Raw genomic sequence first — 20,644 nt, 5'->3', positions numbered from 1 at the left:
CCCCTGGAATGACCTGGTTTTACAATAATCTTGAATATTAGAAGTTTATCAATTTATATCATCCTTGAAATAATTGCACTGAGCGCTACAATGTCAACATTTCTGCCAAAATGTCTGAAAGTCTTTTTCTGAAATAGAATAAGGTTGAAATAATCCATGAGAGTGTGGATTATGTATATAAGAACAAGTTTCAAAGTCATAAATATTAGTGGCAAAGGTCAACTAATCTATCATATGTAAAAAAAAAACAAAAATAAAAAAAACTTAAAGCCAAAGATTCACAGTTTTTGCACATTTTACTCTCAGTTTGTAGTTTAAAAAGTTGGAATATTTACAGAAATAACAGAAAACTGGGGGGAGTAGAGCTAGTGTAATTCAAAAATCTCAGTGCAGGTAGAACATCAGAAACAGGTCAAGAAACTGGGGCACATCCTGGAATAAAGCTTGAAAGGACAGCAGCTTGTGCCAGGTGTTTTAGCCTTTGATCCAGCAGTTATTAGGCGGGGGGGAAAAATCATTTGTCAGGTTTTATTTAGATACTTTTTGCCTAATATCAGAATGAAGGCCAGAAATAAACAAAAATATTTCATGAAATGTATTCAAAAGGCAATTCAGAACTCCAAATGATGAAAAACAGATTTTGAATATTCAACAGAAAGACACATCCTGCACAGTGATGCAATGTGAAAGAAACATTGCAAGGTAGTGGAAACAGTCCTTCCCACAAAATATGACAAAACCTGTTAAGGTGCAAAAACTTCTCACCGAGGGAAAGGTCAGTCTGATTTTTTTTTTAACCTTTGTCATATAAACTGATCATTTAAAAACTACATTTTGCATTTGCACAAATTATTCCCATCTGACATAAACATTTGGTTGATGATCTGAAACATTTAAATGTGACAAATGTGAGGGGGCAAATACTTTTTCAAACACATTAAGTTGAAATATTTGGCACTGTGGAAAAAGAACCCCCCCAAACAAATAGTAAAAAGCCCCAAATTAATATTAAACTTATGCCCAGGATGAGTGTGTGCAAACTTTTGATTCAAACTATACAAAGCAAAAATTAACCACAAACAAAAAAGTTTCATGCAAAGAGTTTATTTATGAATCAGACTGCAGTATCATACAACAGTAGCACAATCGTATGACTATGGATTATGCTTGTATTTATAGATACAAAGATAAAGGCATGTCTTAAAGGAACAAAGGAAAATGAATGAGCTCTGTTTTGATTTACTCTAAAAATAGCTTTTAAATACTTGGCATAGTTTTGTAAATGGAATTATGAAACATGATGTCTTGCCCACCGGTTTCACTATTAAGGGTACCAAATGCAAATATACTTTTATGAAAAACATTTTTTTTTCTCCACTCTCTTGCATTCCATGCAAGGAAGAAAAAAAGATGTCGGTGAGTACAAAAAGCACTTAAATCTCATATGAAAATAGAAAATATTACAAGTGTGCATAATTACTTCATGTCTGCACATAACCTGTAGTACAAAACGTCAAATGACACTATGTTCAAGTGTACCTGACATGCCAATTGGAGAGAGGGTGGGTGCGCATGTAGAGAAATAATTAAAATGTTGTTTGGGGCAGTTTTAGCATCCGACCAAAGCAAAGGCCTATCAGTGTCCGAAATGAATCAAAGATGAATTATGTTAGTAGATATAGGTGAGCCAGCTTGTCCTCCCTGGTATACTGATTATAAACGTCAAGCAATATATTTTGTCCTGAACCTTTTTAAAGTTAAACTCTCAGTTTTATTTGGGTTTCACAGTTTTGATTCTATGATGTGGTTAAAAGCGTCCGAAGAGCAAAAAGTGCTCACAATGCTACTTTACTGCTCCAGTCAGAGGAGCGGCAGGTCAGCGAGTCATTTTGTAAAAAAAAAAAAAAAAAAACATTTTAAATTAAAATCTACGGCGTGAACAGTGCTTAGTACGTTAATATTTGGCATTTCTCTGGAGTACAATGTAATGCACACGTAATAAGGCGACATGAGCGGTCCAAATTTACAAGAAATGGCCCAAATACCAAGACAAGGTTCTGAGTTGATCCAGTGCTACAGCTGTAAAATGCTACATAACGATTAGGTGTTAACAGATGAGTGATTTAAACTACAGTTCTGGTGATAATAGAGTCACAACAGTGCAATAGTGCTGATGTAGAAAAACCACATAACTGCAAATTTACTTTTGATCAGAATTGGACTAAAATCCTAAATATGGCAGAATTTCAGCCTGCACGTTTTGCAGATATGCGGCCTAAAGTAGCATATTGCATTGTATCCTGTAGTGCAATAGATGCCGGTGATAGCAGAACATTTTCACACTGAAAGAAAACACCGTGTGATGGGAGGAACAATGAAAGAAAGACAGAGTACTTAGGAAATAGAGGGAAATAAGGACGGGTGGGGAGGGGGAGAAGAAACAAAAGAAATCCAAATTTTATTTCTTAACATGTTTTGAGGAGCGACAACGCAACAGTACATGAATCGGAAGACATACAAAGACAGAGATATAAAGACACAGGGCATGTTTGACCACCAACGTAGGAAATACAACTTTGATGGGATAATGAGTCAAATATCACAAAGAGCGTCCAACATTGACTTTGTTAGCGTATGAAAAAGCACTATCAAATCTTAAATAATGGCACAATCAGAAAGTTTCTGTCCTGTTAAACCTTGCAGTGATGAACCCTATCACTCACTGAATCCAAATCGTGTGATCAAGGCACACAACAGGGTCACCCTTCTGAAATGATAGGTTTTCTTTTTAAAGCACTAGAAAATTACATATACTCTCAATATGATACTATACATAGATATGACAGTTTTAGCTTGATATCAGCGCGGAGAAATAAAATTCCATGGTTAAATACAAAATTTCTCTTAAAATATTTAAAATATACTTTATTTTGTACAATTATGCAAACCGATTACCAAGTTGATGATTAAAAAAAATAAATATTCAGTGAAATGTTGTTTCACAGATGTATGAAGATAGATATATATCATGAAGAAAAGCACCCACCCTATGTTAAGCGCCCATATACCCTGACATGACTCCATTTCCCTGTAATATGATCTGGATGACGTGTTCACATTAAAACTTCTGACGATGGTTCCTACAGGTAGCTCCACTACACCACTGGGCTGTTAATACAACAATATTGCTCTACATATCTTTTTTTCCACTTTTCCTTGTTTTTTTTTTGTTTTGTTTTTTGTTTTTTTTTGCTCTAAATCCCTACGTTCACTTCTAATGTTTTCCGAAATCACCAACTCTATCTGTGCCTTTATTGCTTCCTGAAATTACCTGGAAATTTGAACTTTACACTGAATTGATCAGGTTGAATTTAAAGACTTCCCCTGATCCGACCAGGATTTACAAAGGTGGTTAAGAAAGGCAACTCTTCCTGTCCCGCGTAGAACCAATGTGACAAATATTTGGACAACTGATCCTTCATGTCATGTAATGTAGAGTAACTCTTCACTGAAGAGATCTATGGGTTAAGGTTGCAGTGTGTAGAAAAGCAATGAGAGCGGGCATAATGTCTTTAAATCTTAAAAAAAACAAAAAAAAAACGAAGAAAGGCGCATTTATCTCTTCTGGAAAGCAAAACAGTTCTTGAGCCAAAGACAGTGATGTCCAGTTCTAAAAACAGCTGTCACCTGACCACAATCTTAGTTTATTTTGGTGTAGTTTAAATGCAACAGAAAGAGGTTTGAGAAAATAACCCTTCTACGTCTATGTTGGCTTTAACATAAACACTTACATTCATATCCTTAAACTGCTCCCCGGTAAACAAAAACCTTTGTTCAGAATGCGAAAAGTCTTTTTCACTAGTCGCACTTTAGAAGCTCTGGTATGCATGACAGAATTGCATAATGTTTGCTAATGAGAAAAGCATCGAGAGAGGATAGAATAGAAAAGGACAAGCCGCTACGAGAAGACTAACTAGTAGAAACGCTATAGGAGGATGGGGTTGAGAGTGGAGGGCAGATGGGGAGGTGGGAAGTCAGCTTAGGAAGGCTGGGGAGGGATCTGGAGTGGAAGTTGCCCCGCAGGTGTGCAGGGCACCTCCCTTTGGCAGTGGAACAGCACTCATAGTAGTCAATGCAGCGCCGGAGGTGAAGGTGTACACAATGCTCTTGTCGGACAAGAAGGCCATTTCAGTGTCGAGATGAGATGAAGGCATTCTAGTAGGCAGCCAGGTCACAGTGTTGGAGCTAAAAACCTCAGATGGAAACGATGGACGCAGTTTTTTTCCTACTTTGTCCCCTCTCGGCTGGGATCAGGGGTTTCTGGGAGTTAGAAGAAGAAGGAGAAATATGTATTTACTCACTCAAATTACGCTGCAAAAACATAAAAGCTTACCAAGTATTTAGGCCTAGTTTTTAGTGCAAATATTGTAGTACACTTGAAATAAAAACAAATTAACTTACAAGTAACTTTTCAACAAGAAGTAGGAAGTAGCACTTTTTCATTAGTATTAAGCCATTATGGACTTAAAACAAGTTCTGTATTTGTTGGATAGTTACTTATAAGTTAGTTTTGTCTTATTTCTAGTGAATTAAGATGTTTGCGCTAGAATCTAGACGAAAAGTACTTTTTTAAATCAAAAATTACTTAATATTGATGAAAAAGTACTAATTTCACTGGAGGATTATTTAACTTATAATGAGATATTTTTCCTTTAAGTAAAATAACCTGCCAGTGGAACTAGAACCTTTTCATCAATATAAACATTACTTGTAAATTAGTTTTGTCGTATTTCAAGTGAACTAAGATATTTGCACTAGAATATAGACCAAAAATGCTTGATAAGATTTTGTGTTTTTGCAGTGAATCACAATTTACGAATGGGTATTTATAAGTCACTTAGAGCTATTTTTATTCTCACCTGAGAGAGATGATTTCTGTCCATCTTGCAACACTGACTCCTCAGCTCCCTGCTCTGAATGTGTGACCTCTTGATTGTTCTCCTTGCCCTCCTGTGGTACTCGGTGGAGCTCCTCCCCGTGGTCTTCCTTGCCCTCTCCGTCTGCTTCCCCCTCCCCAGAGTCAGTACTCCGGATGCTCAGGCGTCTCACCCGACATATAACGTCCACCTCCCTCATCCTAGCAAGTCTTTCAACCGGCACATGACCTGGAGAAATAGCCAGTTTGTTCTGCAATGCTTCAATTCGCTGGGAGGGGCCCTTGGTCCGCCTCTCCCCCTCCAAGCTTAGTGATAATCTACGGTCTAGGTTTGGAGGAACTGAAAGTGGCAGTCTATCTGGCGGAAACTCAGGTAACCCTGGATGGTCCCGCCCCAGGTGACTTCGTAGACCAACGCGAAGTTCTGGGACAGACACTGACTTTTTCTCTTGCGCCTTCTTTTCTCTAGGCAATGTATTGTTTTGCCTCTCACCTTTCACCACCATTTTCTTTTTGACTTCAGGTGTTTTTCCTGAAATAGCTTTCTCTTTCTCTTCTTTTAACTCTACTTTTGTAGCTACAGTTTCATTAGCATGCTGTTCCTCAGTCGCTTGTAAGTCTGCAGGCGGATCAGTTTGTAACACTGCAGATGCAGAGGAAGGATCATCATTAGCTTCATTTTCTGGTTTGCCCTCAGCAGGATCAACTGTGCCTGAGTTTTCTGCCTGAGCATCTCCACCTTTCTCACCAGCATTAGCGTCTTGCGTCACTGACTGCTGCTCCACTGCTTCTGGATTGAGGTCAGTCCCTGGCTGATTGGAACTCGAGTCTTTTGGCTCCTCAGTGTTTGAGTCCTTTCCTGGACTTTCTAAGGTAGAACATTGTGGTGGGCTGCCATTTTGATTTGCAGAGCTGTCTGAGCTGTTCTCCTCATGAAGTGGAGGCAACGGACCCTGTCTCATTTGATTCTCAAGCTCTCTTTTACAAATAGGACATTCCTCTTCAGATTCGCCACTGAGAGGCTCTGTGTCATTAGGTCTCGATTGACCAGTGGACACTCTGTTTCCATCTGCAGAGTCTTTAGATTGACGTAAAGTCTGACATATGTCCTCATAATCTGGAGGACTGGTAAGCGTAGAGGCATCTTGCATGGGCTGCCTATCCGCCCACGGCACCTCCGCTGCAGTGCTGTGCGTCATTGGACTGAAGTCACAAAGTGGCGTCTCGATAGGCTCATCAGGCAGGTCTAGCTTAACTGTCCTGCCATCATTGCTCCGTCTTCGGGAAAGATGTGCAACAACCCTGTATTCTCTGAATCCTGTCTCCCGGGGTGGGACTGGGAGTTCCTCTCTAAGCTGTTTGCTGAACGTTACCGACTTTGTTGCAGGTCTAGAGAAGGCGCTCTTCACTTCTCGGTATTCTGGGTCAACAGACCAGCTTACTGCACTGCGTCTAAGGCTGCTGGGCTTGTTGAGAGGTTCTGATGTCAGTCGGATTTTAATACGCTCTGGAATTTGAACCGAACCATTTGGGACTTTATTGCTGGCAGTGCCAAGCTCTAAGATGTCTTTGTAGGCCTCGTTGAGATCCTCTATGCACTTGTCAACACTTTGCTGTTTGCTGATCTGCTGCTGTTGTTGATCTTGGATTTCTTTTTTCATGCTCTCCAGCTCTTTGACAGCATCCCACGGTCGCTGCGTGGTGGGTTTTATCAAGAACTGTTCACTGCTCGCTGCTGGTTTGGCCTCCTCCACATTTCCTGAGGGTGGGACTGCTGGCTGCTGAGCTGTGCTCTTGTTCAGCTGGCTGGAGAAGGTGGAGGTCAGAGAGAAGGCGCTGTTGCTTGACAGCTTCAGGCTCTTAACTCCCTTGATAGGAAAACTGAAGGCAGTGCCTACTACAGCACTGCTGTCGGGTGCATCGTCAGTGCCAGAAGGAACGGGTTCTTGTTGTGCTTCCTTGTTTTCAGGGGCAGGTTTTCGAGCCTCCGGGCTTGTCTGTGTCTCCTGATCTCGATACTGGTTTGCAGGCCAAGTTCCTGATAACTTCAACTCTTTATAAGGATTGATCTTAGGGGGTCTACATGGTAATTTCTTAAACATTTTGCTGCTCGCCCTACTACTTGTTTTGCTGCTTGCGAAGCTACCAGTTAGAGCCTGCAGCTCCGCTTCGGCTGAGGATGTGCTTTGGAGACTTTGGTTTGTTAGGTGGCCGGTTTTGTTGTCACTAGGACTGCCTGCTGGGTCCGGAGATTTTTCATTGTTGTTATTCTGATCACGGATTGTCCCGGTGAGCTGCGGAGTAACGGGTACAGACACTAAACAAAAAATGGTTTCACTTAGTCTCTTTTTCAGATTTTTTGTTTTTTCTTTCTCCGGTGGTTCATGCTGTTCTACTTTTTTAACCTCTGTCACAGTTTCAGATGCACCCTGGTCAGCCGGTTTACATGGGGGAGGTGGTGGTTTGCCAAGAAAAGATGAAGGAAAAATAATCGGACGACTTTGTTCAGGACCTACACTTTCACTCTTTTTAATACCCCTGTTGCACCATCGATTACTACTCTCGTTGTCACTTGGAGCGGTTTTGTTGGCTTCAGTATTGGGAGCTGGCCCCTGCTGGGGAGGAAAGGCACTATCATGTGTAGATTGTCCTAGAGTCTTAGCGAACTGAATCTCTTTGTTGATGTTACGGAGCTTATCTAGGTCAGTGAGAGAATGTCCGCCAGGCCCTCCTGAGATTTGTTTCACTCTTGGGTCTTCAATGGATAACTGCCGAGCCTGAACCGGTTGTTCATCAGGCCCAGGTTGTACCAGTTTTCGATAGGACGCACTGCGTTCTCCATAATGTCCCACCCATGAGCTGCTTCCTTGTCTGGAGAGCCATCTTCCAGGATCTGAGCTGGGCATCTGCAAAGCTTCTGCCCTCCATCTTAAGTTTATCATTTCATTGCGATTGACTGAAACCGCTCTCGGAGGTGGGGCTCTTTTATACGACGGAGGTGGGATGTAGCCAGGAGGCTCCATTCCAGTGATGGCAGAGTGTTGTGCGTAATAGTCTTGTCTCAGATCCCCACTCCTTGGATAATAGATAGATCTGTCTTTTTGTTTGGCACCCTGGTCTATAGCAAGCATTTCTGCGCTACCCCTTGTCTGCTGGTGTATCTCGTATGAAGGAGGTTTTAAAGGCCTGCTAAACCTGGGCTTTGGTAAAAGTGCAACATGGCTGCTTGGACCAACATTCCTACCCCAACCATTTCTGCCACCACCATAAACATACCTACTATAGGGCCCGGAGAAAACAGTGCTATTAAACCTTTGCCTATCAGGTAGGCTTGGTCTTGATAGAATGAGATCTCTACAGTCTGTTCTGTCAGGTGACAAAACTCTGGGGAGTGACTGAGACTTTGCTTTAGTTCTAGGATGAAAAAAACCCTCAGGTGTCCTTAGATGGTACTGGTCCTTAGCCCATCGTTCCCCATCGCCATCTGACAGTTGCCTTCCCATTCCCACAGCAGGCTTCCACTCCTCTGTCCCGAGGCTTTGGCACTTTCTCTCCCCGGTTACCCTTAGCTGACCAGGGCCTGCATCCGGGTCCCTTAGCCAGGAAATTTCTTCCCACAACTGCTGTGCTTGCCTCTCAGCCCGGTATTCCTCTGCTGTGATCAGGGCCTGCGGCCTCCATGCCCCAGCAGAGGCCCTCAGCTCCCTGCCATCAGCGTAGTCCAGAAGGATGCTGAAGTCCTGGCCTCGCCTCCTCCAATAGGAGATATCCCGCTCGTCATGGCTTAGTGGCTCTGAATAAGTCAAACTAGGAACATCATAGAACCTGTAAATACAAACAAAGTACAGAGGGAGAGTCAAGAGGACTGAATCCTGAATGACTTTGTTAGTTTATATGATTTTTTTCCCTGGACTCCAGAAAACCTGGCTTGTCAATCTCAGTAAAAATAGAAATGGATAAGATTCATTACATTTAAAGCTATAGCATGTAATTTAAATTTTTAAAAAATTCCCACATGTCGTGGCAGTATATTATGAGGCAGATAATCTGTGGAAATATTAAACTTGTCCACTTTCTCCCTGAGCTGCTGTCATCTGAAGAAATGCACTGCTTCTGGTTAAAAACAACCAATCAGAGTCAAGAGAAGGATCTTCTGCTATCAGAAAGAATCTGTAGCATAGCACAAGCATGACTGACAGCACTAAGACCCGCCTCCTGACTCTGATTGGTTGTTTCTAGTTGGCACTGAGAACACTGAAAGACAGAGGAGCTTTATTTTTCACAGATTATTTGTCTCATACTATGTTGTCACGACATTGTATGAGACAAATACATAAAAAAATATTTTTCATAAGTTACATACTGCAGCTTTAAATATAAAAAATGACATGTCCATCCATGTCAGTCGTTAGGAAGCGTTTTGGCTTCAGCATTACTTGCTTTCCAACACAACTTAATCAAGAAGAGGCAGTTCATATGAGATAGAACTGCTCAAGTCAGCAGTTTCAAAGTCCCTTGAAGACATCATGAAATTATGATGCTACTGCAAAACGATCTGCATATTAAATTGTGCTGACCTTATCTTGGAAAATGGTCATCTGGCCGGCGACTGTGGCTTTTAAAATCACTGCGAAACTATCCCATTACCTGATCTGATGTAAAAGCAAATCTCCCTTTAACCCTCTGTTTGTTTTATCTCAGACCTCACTCTGCAAAATGAATCCCTGCGCCTTCAAGAAATGCACGATAAAGGGATTGTTTGTGTGTGCTATGAAACAGCATAAAAATCAAGTTTCTGCTCCTAAGCTGTTAATCCTGCAAGAGATGCATTTGGAGAAACTGAAAAGATGTTTCCTTTTTGATTTAAACATCATAAAGTATCAAAACCTTTCCTGTAAACTTATGAAATGTCCAATAAATAACATATTTTACACTTATTGTCACTCCTGGTGACAATATGAATGCCGTTTGTGAGGCAAGCATAATCTCAAGTGAGAGAAAATTGTTTATTTTCATTATTAAAAAAAATTATTAGCTTATGCACTCATATCTTCAGCTCTTTTTACAGATTTTCTACAACATTTAGATCTGAAGAGCAAGAGGGCAGTGGGGAAAAAGTTGATTTTGTGTCTTATGAACCATTTCTGTTTTGATTTGATCATATATTTTCAATCATTGCATACTGGCAACTCTTTTTCAGTCTTCTGGTAGATGTCAAAGCAATTTTATTTCCAAATTTTCTATGTAACCGGTAACAAGCACTGGCAGCAGTTAGCTGACTTCCTGTTTGTTTGTGATGGTAGGACAGATGTTTCAGTTTCAGGTCGGTTACTAAATTCTTGAAACTATTTCCTGATTTTGAATTAAGCAGAAACATGTTCATACCTCTGGGTGATTAAAATTCAAAATATCTATCTATCTTTCAATCAAGGAATTTAGATTTCCTAATAGATACCTTTTAAAAGTCAATAAAAGAACTATTATGAAATAGTTGTTCAGTTTTATTTAAATGATTAAAAGTTGGCATGCTAAAAATTATTTCTACCCTTTCCGATAATAACGGGAAAGATCTTTTTAGGCAACGCAAACATTCTTATCACTAGCTTTTTTATTATTATTTCACTTTTTTGATGAAGGCCTCCTTGCCATCACCCTAATCTCAACTAGACTCAAAGTGCTCCAAATGTCATGTTTTCCAGAAGTGATGAATGAATTATATACTTCAAAAAATTCCCAACAAAGTAAAATTAGTCATACATTAAAATGCTTCAATTAAACTAATTTAATATCATTGGGAGTTGACCAGCGATTTTGTTTTTGCTCCCTTTGTGTCCTTTTTTGTGGGATGTTTTTGAGTTTACTTTAGACTGACTTGTTTGAACATTTTTTGTAATTTATTTTGCACTTAACCATTTTTGAATTTGTTAGCCCTTTTCTTTTGTTTTAATTGGGTTAAGTTGCGTTGTGTTTTGGTTTTGGTGAAACCATCTTTTTTTGTAATAAATCATTTTACATTCCACTTTTTCTCTGGACACATTTTTATGTTACCGCCCCTGAACACTTAGACCTTGGGGGTCGTAACAGCAAATATTACTTAACATGTGAGGATTTTACTCCAATAAATAAGTGTACTCAAGTTAAAGTTAGATTTTTCTAAATATTTCAGTTCTACGGCAATCAACTACCATAAAAATGTTAACATGGAAAGCTATAATAATGACAAAATAAATTTCTTGACAAATACAAAAAATGTAAAAAAAAAAAAAAAGTAAAATAAATAGAAATTAAAGTTATTCGACCATTTTTCATGTTGCAGGCATGCTCCTATTAAGTGCATTAAATGTGACGTTTTTCCAGATTGAGTGAGTAACAATTTAATTTAGTCGTTATGACCAGAATGACATTTTCCCCCAGTCTTTATAAAATAAATCTAGTTTTTACCCTTTTATTCAGCTGCATTTTGGTTAAACATTTCTGCTATTTCTCCAGCAATCCAGACAATTTAGCTTTTATGTTATAGAGCAGAGAAAACACATAAAGGTCATAACTCCCATCAGCACATTTAACCCATCCTTATGTCATTTTACTATAATTAAGCACCAAGTGTGGGCTATTACTGCTTATTAAAGTTTAAATATAACATTCCAATCATCTGTATTTTCCCTACTGTAGCATATTCGTTTTATAAAAAGAACACTGCATGGGCAGAGCTCCATCAAATATCTGCACTGCACAAAACCCACTGTTAGTCAATGTAGTGAGCAGCAAAGTCAATGGATCATCCTCAGCAGCATATGCTACTGTATGGCTGAGGGGAGTTGCGCTGTGCACACTTGCCCAGCAACATGCTTACATCACAGAGCACGTGCTGGGTGGGATTCAGTGTCCCAGTGTTTACACTGGAGTGATTACGCGCCTGTCTTCAGGCATGTTCAGTCTTTGTAGGTTTTCTGGCAGACTAGTGCTGCTGTTTGCATCTGCAGAAGCCTTAAAAGCACCTTTTATATTCCCTCATATTCCAGCTGGAGATAAGTCGGCGGTGCTGCTGCAGCCAGTGTTCTGCAGCTCTGCAAGGAGGGGAAGAGAGCAGAAGAGAGAGGAAAAAAAACCCTGCGCAGTGCAGACTCAGTTTTGCATGCAACACTGAAGGGCCCCAGTGAGAAGAGAGCAGAGCAGAGGAGAGGAGGGAGTAAAAGGAGAAAGAAAAGGTAAAGGGGCGTGGCGGATTAAAAAAAGAGAGGGAAAGGCACCAGTGTTGCCTATGACTGTGAATTTGGGATATTGTAGATATATTAAAACAAGAGGAGTACATTTCCCCCAGAAAACTCAGAAATGTTGAGATTAATCACAGAAATTTTCGAGAAAAGGCAAGGAAATTTCTGAGTTTCAGAAGTTGAACATTTTTGTGAATTGCCTCAAGTCTATAAATGCAGGTCATGAAACTAATGTCCATATGTGGCGCTATTAAAATGAGTTTCATTATTATGACAGCATATTAGGGCCATCGGAGATTGAAAAAAAGAGTACATTTTCACAGAATTTGTTTTTGATTAATCTCAGAAATATTCGAGAAAAGTTGAAAATTTGCTAGAAAAAAACTAAAAAAACCGAGAATTATCAACTTTTGGAACTAAAAAAATTCTTATTTTTTTATTGAACGTTTCTTAGATTAATCTGAAAATTTCTGAGCTTTTTGGTGGAAATTTACTCCTGTCTTTATCTACAATAACTCTGTTATGCCGTCGTACATTAGATTTTGAAATTTGGGCCTTTTGAGGGTAAGGTACTAGGGTGGGGGAAGTTGGACGTGTTTTGCGTTGTGCTTGAACTGAAAACTGGATTGGAAACAAATCTGGCAACCCTGAAATCACTCACCCGCTATCAGTGGCGAGCGAATCGCCCAGGAGCTGCACATCACCAAGGATACCAATTCCAGCTTCTTTCCGCCGCAGGATCCTCTCCCCGCTCTCGTCCGTGGCGGGGTAGCCCTTCACCAGCGCCTGCCTGCTGCCGTAGATGCCCGTGATGGACGCCCCCCTCTCCGCCTCGTACCCGTTAAGCGTCCCCCTGCCGGCCCTGCTGTCCACCAGTTCTCGCTGGCAGTCGGCGGGACGCTTATCGTAAGGCGCGGCAGACGGAGGGCCGCTCTTGGGCAGTTTGTATCCATGCGAAATGAGGAGGTCCTCCACACTGTACATGGCGGCGTCTCTCTCACTCCAGGGCGGGAGGGCAAAGGTGGGTGTGTTGCCTTATGCGCAGTGGTGCTGGTGGAAGCTGGAGCACGGCTGCTCAGCAGAGGCCATCACTGGGGAGAGAACAGCGAGGCGACATGTAACAGAAAGCAGCTAAAGCTGTCACTTAGAAAATTATGTTGAAAGCTTTGAGCTAAATTCTTCCTTCTGGAATTCAGAAATTTAGTTAAAGCTTCTGTATATACCTTTTATAGAAAATGTTTTTTCTTCATATATTAGTTAAAACTAACACCACGTAGTGACAGTTTGTTATGAGACAGATAATCAATGAAAAGACCGGGTCTTAGCATCAAACTCGTAAATGCGCTAAAGGTGGAGAAACAACTCACTGTTACAGAAAAACTGCAGACATGATTGACAGCACTAAGACCCGCCTCCTGGCTCTGATTGGTTGTTTCCAGTTAGCATTTGATACTCTGGGAGAAGCTAGAGGAAGAGGAGCTATTTTTTTTTCACATATTATCTCTCATTCTATACTGTCAGGACAAAGTGGAGGTTTCAAGAAATATATAAAAATGTATATTTTTTATCAAATTTACCTGTAGTAGCTTTAAGTGAAAATAAATATAGTTTATGAGGTTTGTTAATATTTGGATATACTAAAGAGGAAAGTAAAGTAAAATCCACTTTTTCCCCTTCCAATGCCATACAGATATTTGAAGTTTTGAATCAGCCGATACAGAACAATAGTGCTGAAATGACTTAAAACATTACTTTTTTTTTTAAATCACAGACATAAATCCACTGAGTTACATATTTATTTGATAACTCTTCAGCAGTAGAGCACACCAAAATAATATTAATTTTGAATATGAACATAATTTCAACACATCTCAACTGCTTACAGCTTCAAGTTACAAATTTGCATATGAATGAATCTGAAAATCTTGTCTCCAAAGTCTGGATGTTGAAAAATGTGTGAGCCACGCCCTGGACAGAGTTCAGAGTTTGATCAACTCTGCTCTTTCTTATCTACTTTTCCACAAAAAGACCAAGAAAGCAAACAAAACCTTCGTGGCATCTCTTAATCTGTTCAACAATGATCAAAAAAACAATTTTGTAGTTTTTAGCATCTTTCTAAATTTGTGGAACTATTTCCTTTGCAAAATTTTTAAAAATGCAATATACACATAGACCCTTTTTTTTTTATTTTAGAAAACTCCTATATATACATTCACATCCACAAATCAACCAATAATATCTCTGCCATTATAAGATTTAATACAAATCAGCATAAATTGGTTCAAGAAAACACAAAACAATTCCTGTAGTCCAAATATTTCTCTGTTTAGTAACAGACATGCGATTCAGATGCGTCAATGCTGCAATAAGGCCAGAAAAAAAAAAAAGACAGATGATGTTTTATGAACCCCGTGTTTGCTAAGTACCTGCTAGTGTGTTTCGTCTGCTTGTGTGTTGATTTATGAATGCATGGGCCGCCCTGCCTGTCTGATATATTAATTAGTGGCCGTAACAGTGTGTCCTGCCTGGAGATGACAGCGGATGTCTTATGAACCTGAAACACATTAATCAATGGCTTTGCTCACATAAGCATTTTTGGATAGTGACATCATTTCAATTATGTTCACAGAAATGCAACGCAAAGCAGTGAAGGCTTATGTCAAAGTTTACAAAATGTAGGCAAATACTTTATTTAATTTATAACAACCAATAGAAACGGCTTTCATTCAAAGTACATCAATTAAACCACAGCTGAATTGTTTTTACACTTTCCCTCCCATCAGATGGACTATCCATCTCAGATAGACCTAAGTCCAATCTGAGATGGACTCAGATTGGACTTAGGTCTAAATGTACTAAAATGAACATGATCAACATTTTTTTTAGGATTTCTTCAGACTTCAGCTGCTTTTTCACTTGGTTTTCATCCTGATCCTTGTAGAATTGTAAATATCTTAAATTTAGGAGTATTTTTCAAGTCTAAATGAGTAAGTTTAACAAAAACAAGAGGAAAAGCAGCAAAAGTCCAAATTAAAACCTTCACAATGCCTGAATAAAATGCTGCCTAACATCCTTTTACAAACACAAAGTGTTGTCTCCTTCTCACGGTTTATTACTCAAAGGCTGCTTCTATTCAAAAATGTCATGAATTATGACGTTTTACGTTTTTACATCTGATCATATTAGTGAACTTTTGTCACCAAACTTTCAACACCAAATTTGTTAACTGTCTTACTGATCACACTTTATTGCAGAGCGCACTTCTTATTTTATCTACCTGTTTTTTGGACTGAGAAGACGAGCCAGTACCTGGAGAAACGTAAGCAGAGCGAGCTGCGCTTTCTGCTTTACTATCATTGCTGCATTATTGTGTAATCCAAGAAGCAGAAACCCAATAATGAGTTAAATTAATAATGTTTGCTCACTTTATATAAGTTGATGTCAGTTCAGCTAACGTCTACACTTATAATGTTTAAGAAAATGAAACCGAGTGAGTTTTTCTGGCAGAAAATGAAAATAAATCACATACGTCAGCTTTAATGTATTCAATTCATAATGTATTAATTCAAGCCATTAAAATAAGGGTTAAGTAGTTAAAATAAACATCACTCCCTAAAAAGATCCTCACAATGTATGATTAATGATTCACATTATTGCATTTTTTATGGATTTTTGTTTATTTTTCTTACTACATTGTGGAAGATTCACCAATCTGTGACATATAGGCCCAATTAGTGTGTCAAAAAGCAAGACGAAAGTTTAAAATAATTAAATCTACATTTTATGCAATAAAATATATTCCTTCATCAACTGTAAATCACAGAAAATTGTTACAGTGTAATATTTGCATAATAATGGCATAATAATGCATAATAATCCATTAATAATGCAATAATGCATAATAATGCAATAATGCATTTGCATAATAATGGGTATTATTGTTATGCGCTCTACTTTATATAATTAATCTGAAAAAAGCAGAAAATTTGTTTCTGCATTAATATAATATACATAAAACATATTTACTAGACTAAGGGGACAGAGAAAATGTTTTACTGCAGGTAATATGTTTTATTCAAAATGATAAAGCATATTAGGGTTTAAACTAAGTTGCATTTTGCAAAAATGGCACCAAAACCAGATAATTTCCAACATTACAAAACATTTTTGTGGCTAAATGATAACCAAGAAACAAATTTATACAAGCAGTGGTAGTTTTGATATGTCATTTTATATTTAACTTTTATTTTACTACTATATAAACCCATTGAGATTAAAAACTTGGAGTCCTGGCCAAGAGGCAGCAATGAACAAATATATGACCAAAATGGCCGACCTCCCAGAACAACATTAAAAGTCAAAAAATGTAATTGTTAGATTCCTATTTGGCACTAAATGAAACAGAGATTTTTTTTTTTTACATTTTTATTCTGAGATCCAAACATTTTTGCATCAACTCTGGTTAAAATATATACATTTCCAATTCATGTTTCAGCGTTTGTGGAGTGTTTGTGGAATCTAACTCCAAGTTATTTGTAGAAAATACGCTTATTCACTGATTTTTTTTTTTACGCAGCATATAAAATATTCAAAATAAATGCGCTGGGGAAGCTGAAGAACATAGGAACAATTCAACTTGTTATTGGCTGGCATTTGCAAAGCAGCCAATCTAGGACTGTGATTTATCTACCTTAGCGCTGATTAGTTGTACTTCCAAAAGATAAGGAAGACTGTAGATATTAGTTCCTGCGGTAGTGCTTAAACAGTTTCCACTCTGCATAATAATGGGTATAAAAGTATATTTGGTGTTTGAACTATAAAACTGGGTATAGTTATAAACATTTTCAGAGGGAATATCAAGTAATTGTGGATTTTAGCTATTCATGGGAGGTTGAGGTCCACTGTAAATGTGATTATTCTGCACTGAAAATAGATTTATTTATACACAGTTTCAGATTTATGTATTTATAAAGACAAAAAGAGAGCATGTGCAATGACAAGATGACATTTGATTGAGACAGCTGCAAAAAACTGGACTGACTTATTCTCCAAAACACCAATTTGATTCGTGAAACCTTTAATATGTTTGTGAAAACGAAACAATGGATATCGGGTGCAGAGAAAAGGACTCGCCCAGAGCGCTGTTCATGCAGAAACCGTCTCTAAAATCAAACAAATGACCTAAAGCAGAGTCAAATCTAATTTGCTTTATCATGAATCATTCAAAATGTCTGAAATATGTATAAAAATGGCATTTAGATGATTTTTCCTCTCATCTTGACCTTACAGTGACCTTAACATTTCTCATCCCCTAACTTTGTCCACTTGGCAGTTCAGAGTTGCCCTCAGAGTGGGAATTCACACACATACTGTTTGCTAAGCATTTTTCTCTGCAACGTTTAATATCAGCCAATTGTCATGGGCTAATTAATACAGTCCAGATGTACAGTATATGTATATAAATGAAGCTCAGCAGAAAAATCCCTACTGACCATTTTTCCAAGGACAGCACATGTGAGAAAAATGGTTAACGATTAACGGCTTTGTAAACGCCTCCTCAAAACCACAAACCACACAAGCTGCACCCAAAACTACATAAAAACATCATCGAATCAAAGTCTAAGTCTTCTAAAACTATCCCTGCTTGCTAAAGTGGAGCTAGTAAGGAGTTTGGAAAATGCTGCAAACACCTCAATGTGGATCGTTTGTGTGTGTGTGTGTGTGGGGTGGGGGGTTGAAATCCAAAAGCAGGGATGATCAATAAGTGAAGAAGAGTAGTGGAGCAGAAGCAAAGACAAAAAAAAAAAAACGCCACACAGTGGCTATTTTTTTTGACAAGGTCACAGCTTCAAATGATTGCAGCGGAAATATGGCACATGAGCCTCTTTTTGCATAGCAACAACAAAACTACCAGGAGTAACCACAACACAAGTCGTCTCTCCACATGGACGAGGAGGGACGGCTCTGAGGAGAAAGACGGGAAAGTTCTGCGTTTTGGGGAGGACAAAACACAAAGTGTAAAACTCTGCAGCTTGAATCATTTAGAGGCTAATTAGTGACATTAACACTCTGATTTAATTTCTTATTATACACTTCCACTTACAACTTAAAATGAGACAGAACTTTATTAAGTATTAATGTGTATAAATTGGATTTTAACTTAAAATTTCCATTTTTTTTTTTTTTTTTTTTAATTGGCTGGAGGCAGCCATTCCAGACAGGAGAAGATATCCAGGCCTGGAGGGCTGCATGCACAGGTAGGGGCCACTGTAACACATCAGCACTAGCAGGCAGCACCACCCTAACAGCCAAGGGAGTGTACCTACATCCTACCTAGTGACAGGCAGAGAGCAGAGCAGATCATAAAAATAAACTGCCTCTGCAAACTCATTCAAAGCACAAGTTATTAATTAAGAGCAAAAAAAAGCGACCCTTCCTCTGGATAAGTCACTGTAGCTATGAATGAATGAACTGAAATAGATCCGTTGTATCATAGCCCAGTTATCAATAAAACATCACTGTTGTGATTGATACATCATGCATTATAGATACAGCATGACCTAGCCTCCCCACAGCCTGCTGCAGCGAAGTCTGCATGAAAACTGACAGCTTGGTAGATTATATTTTTAAATCGCCACCCCAACACCTGCAGGTACATCTCCAGCAGCTGCACGCCCTCTAAGTTGAAAACATTTGACGAGAAATTCTAACCAAAAAAAAAAAAAAAAGAAAAAAAAAAGATGATTTCTTCTCCCCCCCACCCCCCTCCCGTAAATAAACGCAAAAAAGCTGGATGAGGGAGCGCACCGTCCCCGCCTCGCCGCCACCAGCGGCGGCGGCTCATCTGTCGACAGGAGAGCATTTTGAGGCGTGTGCAAGTTGCCGAGGTTTTGCAGATGCGTCCTCGCTGCTTACTGTGTTTACCGAGCCTAAATCGTGGAGGCTACGTGAGCCACACGCATACAAGGAGAAATAATAACACCAAGCAGCAGCAACACCCCGTTCCTTGGGAAGGAGCGGTAGAAATTGCATGCCGCACGTTGCAAAGGCGAGGAATAAAAAAAAAAAAAAAGGGCGTAGCGGCGGACGGAGCATACCTGGGAGGATGTTCGGCGTCGCAGTTCCCCTGCGCCCAGCTTCTGCTGCTGAGACTGAGCACTGCACAGAGCCTGAGCCGAGCATGCCTATTGGTAGGCAGAGACGCGCTGGTTGCTGGCTGCCTGGACTGGGCGCTCCTCACTATACAGCTGAGGTGGGGTGGGCGCCTCACATGCAGGGATGTCGGAATGGTTTCTTCCAAACTGTTTCCCCCTAACTTTACCTTTTTTTCATAGCAACAGTAATTTTCACCCCCCTCACACTCATTCAGCCTCTACTGCTGACTTCACTGGTAATTACTTCTACTTTTAGTTCGTTTTTTTTCTTCACCGCCTGACAGATTTCTTTCCCCACACAATTCTTATTAACATCTGTATGCACCCAAGTCTATTCTGCAAGATTTAGTTGTGCAGCGCAGCAGCAAGCAGCACCACACCCTTTGGTGATGTTGATGACTCGTCACTGTGTGTGTCCCCCACCTCCCATCCAATGCCAGGACAGCTTGGCTAATTAAAAGTACTGGGCTCGGGCCTTACTGTGCCAGCTATGGCATGCAGCACCGAAAGGGATCCCTCATTAGGAGGAAGATGCATCCCGAGCTATGGGTAAGTGAGAGTCGTAAACTTACTCTGTAGTTCAGTCTATTTTCTTCTTATAAAATGTCACTATGTCATGATAGTGTAGTATGAGACAGATTATATGTAAAGAGCTTTTCTGCCTTCTACCAGTGATAAATAGAAACAACCAATCAGAAGCAGGAGGCGGGACTTAGCGATGTCCATGCTAAGGCCAGTTAGCATTACCGCCAATAACAACGGATAATTCATATTCAAAACTACTTTTTTGAACCCAAGGGGAAATTAAATGTTCTTGTAACTCATATAACATTCTTCAGAGAGAGGTGGCTGTTAGCAGGAAAGAGCTCTTGTAGCAGTCTGCATTACAGCAAATCTGAAGAATGCCTCTGACCGAAGACACTCTGCTTTCCCAAGACAGTATCATGAAGAGGATGGTCAGGGTTGTCTGTAATTTTCTTGGTTTTATGAAGAATCCTAAATGCTTTTTCTGTAACAGTGAATTGTTTCTCCATCATTAGCACATTTAGCAACGTGTACAGGAGGATGATTGACAGCGCTAAGACCCTCCTGGCTTTGATTAGTTGTTTTTGGTCAGAACGGTGCATTTCTTCAGATGGCAATAGCAGCTCAACGAGGAGCTAAAGAAGATCAAACTTTTCACAGATTGTCTGTCTCATATTATACTATCAAGACATAGTGACAGTTTGAATAAATACGGGAAAAAAAACTTTTTTAAAAATAAAAATTACATACTGCAGCTCTGAAGTATCATGTTGCGCCTTCCTACTACAGTCATAACACTAACCTGAAGCTAGATT

The 20,644-nt window shown here is 39.5% G+C and overlaps 1 protein-coding gene across 2 annotated transcripts; it reads right to left on the bottom strand.

Annotated features, from left to right (window-relative positions):
* Nucleotides 1-1,088: 1,088 nt before the first annotated feature.
* jcadb (junctional cadherin 5 associated b) lies at nucleotides 1,089-19,393 on the bottom strand. 2 transcript variants are annotated; one of them, XM_032566407.1, is made up of 4 exons: nucleotides 19,248-19,393; nucleotides 12,812-13,241; nucleotides 4,920-8,761; nucleotides 1,089-4,320 (listed from the first exon to the last, which is right to left on the bottom strand). In XM_032566407.1, the coding sequence occupies exons 2-4, from the start codon at nucleotides 13,132-13,134 to the stop codon at nucleotides 4,286-4,288; spliced, it is 4,200 nt and encodes a 1,399-aa protein (XP_032422298.1). In that variant the 5' UTR covers nucleotides 13,135-13,241; nucleotides 19,248-19,393; the 3' UTR covers nucleotides 1,089-4,285. The 2 variants fall into 2 exon arrangements, with proteins under 2 accessions (XP_032422298.1, XP_032422299.1); XM_032566408.1 differs by lacking the exon at nucleotides 19,248-19,393 and having other exon boundaries at nucleotides 11,935-12,911.
* Between the last annotated feature and the right edge of the window lie 1,251 nt (nucleotides 19,394-20,644).

This window comes from Xiphophorus hellerii, chromosome 6 (genome assembly GCF_003331165.1).
Source record: "Xiphophorus hellerii strain 12219 chromosome 6, Xiphophorus_hellerii-4.1, whole genome shotgun sequence".
In the NCBI taxonomy this organism is placed as follows: domain Eukaryota; kingdom Metazoa; phylum Chordata; class Actinopteri; order Cyprinodontiformes; family Poeciliidae; genus Xiphophorus; species Xiphophorus hellerii.
The sequence above is the reverse complement of the archived record's forward strand: the minus strand, read 5'-3'. Positions and strand labels throughout refer to the sequence as shown.